Below are 13,327 nucleotides of genomic sequence, written 5' to 3'. Positions count from 1 at the left end.
ATTAGCCAGAGCTCTCCAGTTACAAAAGCCATTAATGCACTCTCACGATCCGGCTGTTTCAAAGGGAGAGATGACATCAGGTCTGCAGGGCAAAGAAGAGTGAGCATTTATCAGGTGAGGCCAAGAGAAAAACTTTAAATAGTAAGACTTTAGTAAAAGCATCAGTTGAGCAGTGTGCTTTGCTGCATGCTGCCTCTATTTAGATGTCAATTGGACTACAGTCATACTCATTTATAACTCAGGATGTTTTTCCAGAAGGGAAGGTATAACAGATCAGCTCCTTCTTGCACTGTTTGGACTGCATTTAGATGGTAAGCTGATGTAGCACAATGCAAATGGACAAACCTAGATCACTGCTCTTAAAATATATTGGCATTCCTGGTGGCTGGGAAGGCAGGCAGGAGCGAGGCAGCAGGCCAAGGGAGGAAGGTTTCTGCTCCTGGGAGCGAGGAGAGCTGGGCTTCCTGAGCACACAGCTTCCCGAGGGGCCAGGTTTGGCCACCAGGAACTTGGAAACTGCCGTTCCCTTCTACCGTGGCGATGGGAACGGAGTGGTATGTATATGCTCTCGGTAAAGGAAGAACACTGCACCTCTGGGGGATCCGCTTCTCCCCCGGTAGGGGCAACCCTGCAAAGCCCCAGGCAGGAGCACACATCCTGCAGCACAGAGACTGCACTGCACAGGGTGGGCTGCGCTGCTGGCAGGCGCTACTAGGTCTTGCAGAGGCACAGGGGAGACTTCCTAAGGGTAAAGCCACCAAACGAGTGAACTTCCTGTTCGAACACTTCCATTGCAGTGGTTTCACTTGGCTGTGCATCATGTGCTGCGGAGGGAGGAGGAGAGAAGCTGTGTGAGCAAGCGAGGGTGCAGCCTGGCCCCACGGGGACGGGACGGCTGGTGGCGTGGGGCCCGGGGAGACCTGGAGTGCCTGCAGGGGGTGGGGACAAGGCCGCGGGCCCACCATCAGCACCATGCTCCTGGGGATCCTCGTGGTGCTCTGCTTCATCCCCGCTGCCGATGTAACAGGTAACAAAAGCAGGGTGCCGACCCTTTCCGCCAGTTTTCAACATTTGCACCATTGGAGGGGGGAGAAGGTCTAGCACGGCTCTGAGTCTATTTTGCAGAAATTGGTCTGTTTGGATGTACAGGGGGAGACAGAGTATGCTGCTAGGACTGCATATGGATCAGCTTGCTGTAAAAGAGCCTGATTTTTCTTCTTCCACAAGCATCCCTCCAGGACCCAAGAGCTTTCTTTTTCATCCGCCATCTCTTGAGATGCATTTGGAAACTGCATGTGTATTTACAGGGGGGTTATTTCACCTTCCCCCAGCCCGTACAGATTTTGCTCACACAAGCGCTTCGTGGCTTTTTAGCCTCTGCTGGGGGGATCTGGGCTGAGCTGGTGCCAGTGCCCCCCTTGGGGCAGCCTCTCGGCCACCTGCAAGCCTGCTGTGTGCAGCTCCGTGGCCCAGCTCGGTGCCCACCTGCATCCCCCCAGAGCTAACACACAAAAGGAACAACAGCAGAGCAGCTTACGGAGCTCAAAGGTGGGAGCGTGGGAATTGCTGGGTTTCTGAGTTTTGCACTGTTTAGTAGTTTACTGGTACTAACGAGATACCCAGCTTCTTTCTGGAAATACCTGCAACAACACAAATGTCTATTTGTGATTTAGGAGCCTGGAGTCTTGGTGAATCTTTCTGAATCTTCAGTTGTTGTGGCTGAGGGTGTTTTGTCTGGGTGTTGTCTCTCACTTAAGCAGTATGTTCAGAGTTAACGTCTTTTCAAGGGATACATCAAAATGCAAAGCAAGGCGAGGGATGATGGTTTCTGTAAGGATAATCTTGAGACAGACAATTTTTCAAGTCACTGGTCTGTGAACTGTTGTTATTTGCTCTTCTCCAAATATCAGCATTTTGTATTTGATGGAGAATTTACAGGTAAGAACAAAAATCTGACTTCCAGTACAAAAACTTTCACATATAGAACATCTTTAAAGAGTTGCTTTTCCTAATACAAGAGATACAACTGATCACATTTTGCCTAACTTGTGTTATTTTTCTGCAACGCTTTTCCTCAGTGAAGGCATTGTGATTTGCATGAAGCAATGGTATGTCTTTGAGAGATGATAGTCTTTGCCTTCCTTGTCCTTCTACCATGTTTATCGTTCTGTGCTTGCAATGTCATAATGATTTCCACAGACGGCCACTGGGTTGTCAGAGAAGACATTAATTCCAGAAGGGGATAAGTAGCAGCAACGGGTTAACAGTTTTAAAAACATTTCCATGAGGTGTGAACAACTTTTATGCAACTCTTTTAAATTGCAACAAAATAAAGCGTGTGGTTATCAGACACTGGGGTTATGCCGTGATTCTCTAGACGTCTGCACACTTGCTTTACATTGAGAGCTTGAATTTCTCCAACAGCTTCACTGAGACTGTACAACTGCTTAAAGAGAAGCACACAAGTTAGCTTGCTTCTCAGGGCTCTCAGCTTTATTTCATATCTCTTTTCTACCTCTTCTTTTCATTTTGATCCTGAGATTAATGATCCTTACTGCATGGAAAAAACTAAGGCAGGTCAAGACCCTACAGGACTTCCTCGAGCCACAAAATGTATTATAGGCCTCAGATACTTTGTTCTAGTGAAGACAAACAAATTTGTCCCATTCTGCTGCTGTTAGACTGCCAGGGAGTACAGCAAGTTGAGCTTGAATGGTGGAACTCTAAAGCTGGGAAGAGACGTGAACGATCAGATTGCTCATTCCCCTTTTGCAGTAACACCGATGTTTACACAGCTTGTCCCTCCCCATCCCCATCACCCCCTCTCTGTTGACTAAATAATTATGTTGCTGCAGTCTGCCAGAGAGGCAGGCAGAGCACGTTGGCTACCTGTGTGTTTTATGAAATAAAGTAATGTACGTGGGTTCCCACTGCAGTGGACCACAAACGATCTCATCTTTTCAGTACTTGCCTCACATTCTGGCTGGTGTTAAAAACAGACTCAGGGTGTAAAAGTTAACCTCGAACCCACCGAGGTTACCAGAATGCAGAAGAAGTACACGGTGGTTAGCTGTGATTAGGATGACATCAACAAATGCTGGTTTAAAAAAAAAATCACAAATGGACAAGAAGAAATCCTGTGCTCCAACTGGGCTTGGTTACAGCAGGAATTACCTGTGCTTTGTGCAGCACTGTGCTTCCTGCAGTATTCGCCCCAAAGGAGGAAAGTTTAGCAAACCCCAAGTTTATCACGGTTAGAAGGGGCAGATCCCTCCAGCTGCACGCTACACCCACTGCTGGGTCACCTGGAACCAAAGTATCAGACAAAGACTCTTGTACCTGGGGAAGCAGAGTAAAAAGGTAATTGAACAACGAAACAGCAGCAGTAAAAAAATGGGATGGCTTGGTGTGTAACATAGCTGTGTATCTTTCCATTTGTGGATTAAGCAAGTTCCTTGCAGAATCCAGTGTCTATAGAAATCCCAACTTATCCCAGACTCCTTGCCTGGCAAATAGCTCCCTGGAATCAATTGGCATGGGAAAGAAAGGAGAGTAGAAAATATTTTTAGCAGAATGTTTTTTTTCCAATAGTTGATAATGATTCATGGAAACTTCTGGAAAAAAAAATCAAAATAGTTAGTTTCCATACTCTGTCATCTTTATTTCACTTTCTTGGCAAAGAAAGAAAGAAAGAAACTTCAGTGAAGTTTTGCCTGCACCGGGGTCCATGATGAGGGAGTCTGTGTATTACAGATACGGATGGCCAACATTTTGTCATGATACAAAAAAACCTCACGTGTGATTATAAGATATGTCAAGCATGACAAATAACATACAAAAAAGCTCAACAGTGCACTGTTGCTTATACAACCTATGATCCCGAGAAAGCCCGCAGCATGCGCACTCTGATTTAAATGATTTTACTTTTCTAGACCTTACTGATTTTTGAAACTGTAGACAAAGATTTTTCGTAACTGACATTTTCTGGCTAAGGCCAAGACACAGATATTTATTACTATGCAGCATGACTGAACACAGCTTTGGAAATAGCAATCATGAGCCTATTTAGGGGAAAACATATGCTATTGGAAACACATATGAGATGTTTCAGAGTTTCACCATTTTAACAAACCCAAAGAGACACGAGAAGAACTTCCTTTGTGAAGGCAAAAGCAACTTCAGCTCAAGTTTGCTCAGACTGGTCCAGATCCTACAAAGAATATACTCAAATCCTATTCAGAACAGAAATGAAAAAAGGGATGTTTTGCCTTACTTTCTCTTCACTGCAAAATTAGAACACATCTTGGCATGACTGATGCTCTTCGATTTGAAAAAAAACGCGAGCCTGGAGGAGCAGGATGCCAGCAGGGCCTGTCTAACTTGCCTGTGGGGTAAGCCTGCCCTGCCCCAGCCCTGCTGGCATTGCAACCCAACCAATTCATGTGGTGCTCATTAGTTCCCATAAATGAAAAACAAAAGACCTCCCTCAACCAGTTCAGATTTGACATAGCAGAGCCACTTTCTGAAAGCAGATTCAGTTTAAGCTTGGCGTAAACAAATCACTTAGGCACAGTCTTTGTTTAATGCTCCGCAAGTAAGCTTTTTGCAACTGGTCAGCCACCTCAACATCATGAGGCTGGGTTATCATCACCCAGCCTGCATGGCAAGACTGGGCCAAAAGTCCAAGAAATAAGTTGAAGGAAATTATTTTCTTCACTGGCTGCATCTAAAATGTCCGGTTGACAATTAGCAAAATATCATGGCAGGGACAGAAATAGTTCAAAGCTGTAATGAAATAGCGGAGCTTGAGGCATGAAGCTATGTCCTGCTGTACATCAGGAATCCGGACTAGCTCACAGCAGCAAAAGGTGGGGGAAGGTCACTGGGCTCTGCAGAAGAGTGTAAACAGCACTTGAAGGTGGTCCCCCAGTTTTTCGGTGTTCTTTGTCTTTCCTCTGGACATAGTGAAAATCTGCTCAGGCTAAGCAATAAACATCCACCTGTTTTTCTGTAAGTACTTGCGCTGAAAAACAGGTGTTGGTAAGCACTTGCAGTGAAAAACAGGCAAGCATTTTTTCGGAGGTGTAGTGCTTCTGCAAGCGTCTCTTCCAGGATGCCTGTTTTGGTTGTAAGCTCTGAAACAGAAAAATCCCTTCTGAAGGTGTATTCGGTTCCTGTGACAGTCAGGGTTGTAGTGGTGGGCACTACTGGGGTGAAAATCAGAACGAGTGTCTCAAGTGAGATGTGCAGAATTCTGCTATGCTAAAAGCAGAACAACTCTGCTGGGGTCTTGCACATTCCCACCTGGGCCAAAGACCAGTTTTCTGGCCAAGAAAAATATGATCAAACACTTTGTCTAAAGGGGTGGAATGCAAACCTCACTCCTTGCTTAGAATGCCTTATAAGCCTATGTGAGAACCTTTGTCGGAAAGTGCTGATTCGATGAAACTGAAATGTTTTGCTGAAATGTCTTCATTTCGATGAAAATTCACCACAGGCAACACCTCCGATAGAAACCTGCCTTGTCTGCTGTTATTCGGCCTCCCTGTGCTGGGATTCCAAGACGTGTGGCTCTTTGTGCTGGAAAGCATGGAAATGCTCACTCTTCATCAAAATAAAAAGTTTCATGGTGTTTGGGTTCCCTGCTAACATGAGATTTGTGAGCTGTGACGAGCTCTGCTCCAACCTCCAAGCTAGCTGTGCTGAACGGAGAGACACAAGGAGGATGGACTGCGAAATCTTTCTTTGCTAAAGACAAGGCACTAGAGCATTCCTTGTCTCATGTCCTTCTGCTCTCATGAGAAGAAAGGGCTGCAAACGAGGCTTTCCGTGAGAAAATGAACAACTTCAGCAGTTTCATGGGCTGGGCTGGTAACTGGAGAACCTGCTGGCCGTGGGTTGTTTTTACTGCCCACATCCTACCACTAGTCCTGGCAAAATCATGTATCTCTTCATGTTTACTTCACTCCCTGTTCCAGTCTTGTTCCCTTCGTGGCTTACAATTGGTATGCCAGGGTATACCTAGCAGAGGGTTTCTGGCTCAGCTTCTTAACTTCCTCATAAATCAGCAGTGGCTGATGAAAGAAATCTAGCACGAACTTCTCTCAAGCCTCTGGGGAGCTGGAGAGCAGCAGCCTTACAGACCCTTTTACCAGCTTACAGTTAAGTAGAGCTGCTTGGAAATTTTCAGATGCAGAGTGGTAGGAGAATGGGAGCTGGCAGGGAAATAGCAATTTATTAGGAAAATGTCTAGCAACCACAAAAATTAATAAGAATGGGAGCCAGAGCCTAGGATAATCACATGGAGAAAGGTTTTCACTCTGAATTTGGAAGACCCACACTCAAGTCCATCTTCTGTTTTGATTCTGAGCAGGGGTTACACCTGAATCTCTCATGTCCCCGATAGCCGTGACCACCATGTATGTTCACTGTCTTCACTCACAGCTCTCATAATGAAAGTTGAGCAAAGCGAGGTAGTTTCAACATGAAAAAGTGCCTTCATAACACCTGTGGATACACTGTGTGGTATTTGGAGCAGATGTTCTTTGGACCTGTGTAAATAATGTGTCAATTGTACTAACAGATCTGTTTTCTCTGCCTTTTGTCCTATGTCTGACTGAAAGCGGAGCACTAGACAGGATGACTTCAGTGGTCTGTTCCAGCCTAACATTTGTGCAGCTCCCAAGAAGCCCAGTCTCTCACCAAGCTTGAGGGAGGCAGGTGTAGGTCTCTCACCAAGCCAGAGCACAGAACTGAACTTGGGCCCCCTACACCCCAAAAGAGTGTCCTACTCAAGAGGCTGGGGTGGTCCCTCTTCCTGTGCCTGTGTGAACACACTGCATGTAGCCATTTAGTCCTAAATATTGAACACATTGAAACACTTATATTCCGGGCATTCTGGATCTGGCCCCCATCCCACTCCATTTCCCTAACCAGCCTTTTCAAGTATCCTCACGTGGATGAAGCAGAATGAAGGCAAGTTTTGCAGCAGACTTTGGAGGAGACACAATTGCCATTCTCTCAACCACAGCAATTCTCAGTGATCCATCAAAGGTTACTGAGACCTCCTATGAATTGCACTTGCATGTGGTTATATACACACACAAAAGGGCTTTCCTTGCTTCTGGCAAGTTCCTAGCTTAAGAACCCAAACCTCCTTCCTCTTACAGGTCACAATTTGAGAAGTAAGGCCCCATTGGCACAGGATGAATTGTCTTGGAAGAAGCTGTCTCTCTGCACAGCCTATGCAGTGTTTCATTGTTCAGCTAATCATAGCACGGAGTTCTACATGTCAGAAAACATTTCCTGTTTATCTATCAGTCCAGTCAATCCAAATTGAATTATACCTTCATATGACATGCTTTTTTGCAGGCCATTCAAATGCTAAGTGCCAACAGTGTCAGATTAGTCAGATCCCAACTCCTCTGAGAGATTAAGAATCTGCTGCAGCTGCTAGCTAGTGAAATGAATTATTTAAAATTAAAATGATAGCAGTTCATGCTTTTAGTGCTCTTTGTCCAAGGCCCAAACCCTTGAAACAGTTAAACAAATTCCACCTGCAAACTCTTCAAGACTGTCCTTGGATTACAAAGCAATTGTATCAATAATACTCTCTTACCTGACTACTTAAGTAAGCATTAAATTCATAGTATTTTGACTCTGTAGTGTTCCCTGGGAATCTGCTTGCTAAGGAAAGGGTAAAAAGGTGGCCTTAAATACACACAAACAAACAAATAAAGAAACAAGGCAGCCTTTTGGGCCTTGATGCTCAATCTTTATCACATGAGCCACTTTCTGTCCTAGTGTCCTGACTCTAAAGAAAAACACCCTCGACCTCACATGCTTCCCTAGTGACTTTGTAGTTGTTTATAAAGAGGGGGATTGCTGCAACAAGCTCCTGTGAGAAACTGCTTCTGCAGCTTGGTGGTTATGTGTTCCCCTGTAGGGAGCATCATCAGAGGAGAGGAGACACGGAGAAGAGCTGCAGAGGAGGATGTGTGGTTCTGAAGCCTCATGGTGTACCTTGCAAACAAGTGTTTTTCTCTCTTTCTGCCCTCCCTTCCAGAAAACAAGATTTTAGTGGCTCAGCATCCTCTGCTCATCGTAGCCAACAAAACGGCAAACCTAGTCTGCAACTACTCATACAATGGAACAGGGAAGGAATTTCGAGCTTCGCTGCACAAAGGAACAAACAGTGCAGTTGAAGTCTGCTTTATTTCATGGAACAAGACCAAATCTAGCAGTAATTCCAACAAAGAATTCAACTGCCAGGGGACATTTTATGAAGACAAAGTAATCTTCAATCTTTGGAACATGAATGCCAACCAAACTGACATCTACTTCTGCAAAATTGAGGCCATGTATCCACCTCCGTATGTCTACAATGAGAAGAGCAACGGGACTGTCATTCATGTGAAAGGTAAGCTGAGGGATCTCTGTAGGCCAGTATCCTCCCTATAGACACTCCTTATACGATGGCTTGAGGCAGTTTGTTCCCTTATAAAGAAAAAAAAATAGTTGGGTTGCCTCCTAAAATGACATTCCTGCTGCTGATATCTCAAGAAAGATGTCTTAAACAGGTGTATGATACGGTTAATATAAATGGCATGTTGGAACAAAGAACAAGTAAGTGGAGACGGAGGTTTTTGCTTTTAAGTGCTTAAAGTTCTTTTTGTTCTTTTCTTTAAAGAGACACCCGTCCAAACACAAGAGCCTCAGTCTGCAATTTCTTACTGGGTTATGGTGGCAGTGACGGGACTTCTTGCTTTCTACAGTATCCTAATAACTGCAATCTTTATTAGCTACTGGGTAAGAAACCATTTTCCTTTGCTCTATATGCTCTTTGTTCTTAGTTCATCTCTCCGGCTATTCCTGCCTTATTTACCACAAGCTCACTGGTATCCCTCACTTCAGGATCGCAGCGCTTCTTTACCCCAGCTACACGTGCACACCTGTGCTGTGCCCCCAGACAGCTGGAACATCAGATGCTCACCAGGTGGGCAGTCAGCCTCTGTAGTAGAGTCCTAAAGCAAACAGTAATGCCATAACGTTTGCCATGCCCAGCACACCAGCCAAACTGGGACACGGTCTCCAGCTCCAGCCAGCTGTCCCTGTCAGGGAAATCTACCTCTCCAAGCACTCCTGGCAAACTCCCTTAAGGCTAATCTGACAGAAGGTGCTCACCTACAGTAAAACAATCTTTAGGGAGCCCTCAGCTGGCTCAAGACCATCCGCATTGATGTTTCGTGCTTATCCAGCAATTCCTTCTCGTGCTCACTCTTTTTGGCAGCTTGACTGCAAGAGAACAGGGGCACAAGGGTCTCAATAGTGTATTTACCCTAAGAAAGCAGAGACAGCTTTGTGGCTCATTATTTTTGCTTTCTAATCTATCTGAACATTTGCCTGGCCCACATCGCATTCAGTTCTGCCTGGTTCAACAAGCAGCCCTGTTGGAGTAAAGAGAGTGTGGGGTGTGAGGCAGGGGCAGCAGAATGCCACCTCCCAGGACAAGTCCTGGGATCCCAATTTCCCAGAGGTGATTTTACTCTTCTTACTCCATGTGGGAAAGACTTGAGCAACGACCGTGAAGAGTTCTGTTCCTTGCACTCCTCTCCCCTCTATCTTTGCCATTAAATAGCTTCTTATGGTTATGATGTAGCCTGTATAAAAAAGGTCCCAGGGTCCCTGACAGGCTAAATGCTGCACGTGCACAGAAAACCACTCTCAGTGCTAGCTGAAGCTTGAGCTCTGCTAGCTGTTTCACAAAAATACACTTGCTCAGTATATACATATTTCTAATGCAAAACAGTTGAACCAGACATTGTCAAAGCAAGCTGCAAAGGCAGGTTACGTGGTCCCTCTTTGTGCCTTATGTAGAGACTGAGAGGAGAGCCAAGAGGATTACAGCAAACAGGTGCTGGTGTTACCGTGCTGTGTGACGGTGGCTGATGCGATATTATAGCTTCAAATCCATCGTTCACAATCTGAACCATTTTCTCTCTGCTATTTTCTTTCGATACCCAATGGCTACGCGCTGTGCTACTAAGATGTCTGCTCCCAGCAAGAGTGACAAGGCTGCACTGTGATGCGTGCTGTTTGCTGCATCAGTTTGTACCTGCTGTTATCGCTGCTGGTGGTATTCTCCTGATAACGCACGCCGTGAGCGTGGATGTACTTGGAGTGCTGTTGAATGTAAATAAAGCTGCCTACATGACATTGTAGACGTTAAAATGAGGTTCTAAAAATGATACCTGACAGCCATAGCAAGCCTGTTTCACTCGAGTTCCTGAAAGCAGCTAAAGATTTGTCTAATTCCTCACAGTTCTGCCTGCCTTGGAGGAAAACTGCTTTTCTCTCCAGAAGCAGCCATACTTTATCCCAGAACAATCCAGCACTCACTCACGCTAGCAAAATGTATTTCTCTAATGAGAAATTACCTCTTCAATTTCAACAGATTTTTTAATATATATTTTTTTTAATATTACGGAGATAAAGAAAGACAGATAAAACTTTTGTACCTAATGATTAAATGCACCATCTGCATTGCATAGCTTCAGCAGCATGTAATTTCCATTCAACACCTTGCATATATATAACATTAACATCAAAAAGCTTGAAGTGTCTCATAGCAATTAACTGCCTCACGCTGCAGGTAGAGCATAATTCAGCCATTAGACTTGCTAAGGCAGACCTCCTCCAATTCCACAGCATCACACATACACTGCAGCATATGTGTGTATGTATGTATGTAGAAAGGAGATTTCAGTAAAAAGGAGATTGTAAAAATGTATAATCAGTCTTAAGGAAAAAGAATGGAAGCACTTTCCCCAGTCCCTGTAGGAAGGCCTTAAGCTATGCAAGAACACTAACCTTATGCACAGCCTGCAGGAGCCACAGGTGCAAATTCTGCTGTAGCCACAAACTTCCTCTATCATTACAGGCAAACCATTTCACCTGTCTTCTGCTACTCTTAGTTCTGAAAGAGATGCCTTCCCTGTCTCACAGGGGCCCTATAAGGCAGAAATTCAACATTGGAAATGAGATTTTTAGGGCCCAGATAAAACATTAACATGAGCTCTGGCTCTTTTTCCTCTTGAAACAGTGCTCAGCACCACGTATACATTACGTGTTCCTGCTGTAAATGGTAGGCAAGTCATGATATATATAGCCTAGGCTGATTTTTCCTGCTTATTCTGCTTCAGTTAAGCCAATTTCTTTTCCTTCCTAATAAATGAGGACAGCTTTCACTGCTCAGGCTGCATCGCTTCTGCTGAGTCATTCTGTAGCTGAGAAACGGTGGTGAGAGAAATCAGTTTGTCTCCTTGGTCTGCAGCATTCCTTCACCTGGAGAACTGATGCTCCGCATCCCTCAGCAGATGAGCTGTAGACTTGTAGTAGGGTTTGGCAAATTCCATGGATTATATTATGAGAACATGTGTTCTAATTCTTCTGTAAACGTATTTAAACCTGAGGCTTTCTTATGAATACGCCTGCTTCCTTGAACCAGGACCCAGAGCCAGGACCATCAGCAGTTAATGTATCTGACAGTCAGATGAGACTATTTGTTAACTCAAAAAAGGAAAAAATAAAATGTATCGCTCATGTTTCTCACATCTTATTAATGCTCAAAAGCTCTCTGCTCAAAGGATCCCTCTTCCCTTTCTTTTCTTCCCCTTTTTGAATGTTCACCCCAGGTGGGACAGGCTACTTGCAGAAATGGTTTCACACTTTTCTTGCCCCTTCTCCCACAGCAAAAGTCCAAGAAGAACAGGTACCACCAGAGTGACTACATGAACATGACTCCCCGGCACCCACCCTACCAGAAGAACAAGGGCTACCCATCCTATGCACCAACACGAGACTACACTGCGTATCGCTCCTGGCAGCCGTGAGAGCCACCAGCCGAGCCACCACCATCCTCTTGTGCTTCTAGGCAGTCACTTGCTCCTGGACAGCGAAGGACAGCCTGTTTTTTTCTCATCATGTTTGTTATTAATGACCATGGATACCTACACCAAAGCAAGGATTGGCTAAACTTCAGTGTTATGCAAAAAGAAAAGGAAAGGGAAAAAAAAAAAAAAGCAAACATAAAAATGGGGGAAAAGTAAAAAAGGATTGTTTTCCATGATGGCTGACAAGGAGATGCAACTTGTGTTGAGGGATGTCAGTGGGTAAGAGAGAAGGATGGCATCAGGTCTTGGAGCTGGTCTCCTCTTAACACTGGTGGTTTTGCCCAGCTGTTGGGGGAACCAGCACCAGAACATCTGACCTTTCCCAATAACTGCTCCCTTAGATTTAGCCTGTAATTTCTTTTCCTGAATGTCTAATCCTCAGAAACCATTGTTGCTGTTAAATATGGAAAAATGGGGAAAAAACAAGCTGTCTTCCCTCTGAGAGCAGGGCACAGTTTGAAAGTCAAGACACATGCTTGAAAGAGATGGAAAAGTCAGCCAGAAGGCACCAAGTAATTAGGCTACAGTGCAAATGGGCCATCGGGACAAACCAGGACCGAAAGAAAATGACTCAACATTCAACATGTGAGTCCTTAGGTTGGACACTTTGTAAATGTTCATAAAGGCCATCTGAAGTCATAAGCAAGCAACTCCACAGAGCATGAAACCAATGCATCTGAAGAAAAAATCAAATGGGAGAGGAAGAAAGGTCTGCTGTCATCATGAAAAGCCCCGTTTGTTTGCCTACAGCAAGGGAACACAAAGCAACATGGGAAGCATTAGAAGATGTGGAAGTCAGATTTGGAGGAGATCTTTACCCTCATTTTTGAATTTTTGTTTCTATCCAAAAGGCATTCTGCTGAGTCCTCCTGAAAAATCATCACTTTTTCTGGTACCAAGGCTGTACCAGAGCTCTCTTGAAAATCGGCATCCACTAAGGAGTGACTAAAGATCACTTGAATTTTTTCCTAGTAAGCAACCAACATTTTGGGTGCGAGAGGGTCCTCAGGTCCTACCATTGTGAACAGAGACTGCTCCAGGCACTTTGAACTTTGTGCTGACTGAAGGTTGCCTTTTTATCTAAAGATGTTCTTTAGGGATGCTCCGTGCTGGAGTGGAATGAAGTCTTCAACAAAAACCTGCTTCATACCTTTAATTAAGTATGTTTACATTAACAAGGCATCCTAAACTGTAATTGGGGTTGTCTTAGCGTAAGGTCCCTTTTCATACTGAGGAGATTAGATTTATTTTATAGAGACTACTGAGTAAACAAACAAAAAAATAAAAATAAATCCATACTCCCACTTTGAAATAAAATTGGGATTGTTCAAAATTTATTTTCCTTCAAATCAGGATGAGAAGATTCTTTTTCTTTT

At 44.4% G+C, this 13,327-nt stretch overlaps 1 protein-coding gene across 1 annotated transcript; it reads left to right on the top strand.

The window, feature by feature from the left end:
* The first annotated feature begins 972 nt into the window (after positions 1 to 972).
* CD28 (CD28 molecule) lies at positions 973 to 11,891 on the top strand. Its single transcript, XM_032190007.1, has 4 exons — positions 973 to 1,027; positions 8,066 to 8,419; positions 8,690 to 8,808; positions 11,751 to 11,891. The coding sequence occupies exons 1-4, from the start codon at positions 973 to 975 to the stop codon at positions 11,889 to 11,891; spliced, it is 669 nt and encodes a 222-aa protein (XP_032045898.1).
* The last annotated feature ends 1,436 nt before the right edge of the window (positions 11,892 to 13,327 follow it).

The sequence above is a fragment of the Aythya fuligula genome, chromosome 6, assembly GCF_009819795.1.
Source record: "Aythya fuligula isolate bAytFul2 chromosome 6, bAytFul2.pri, whole genome shotgun sequence".
Lineage (NCBI taxonomy): Eukaryota > Metazoa > Chordata > Aves > Anseriformes > Anatidae > Aythya > Aythya fuligula.
The sequence above is the reverse complement of the archived record's forward strand: the minus strand, read 5'-3'. Positions and strand labels throughout refer to the sequence as shown.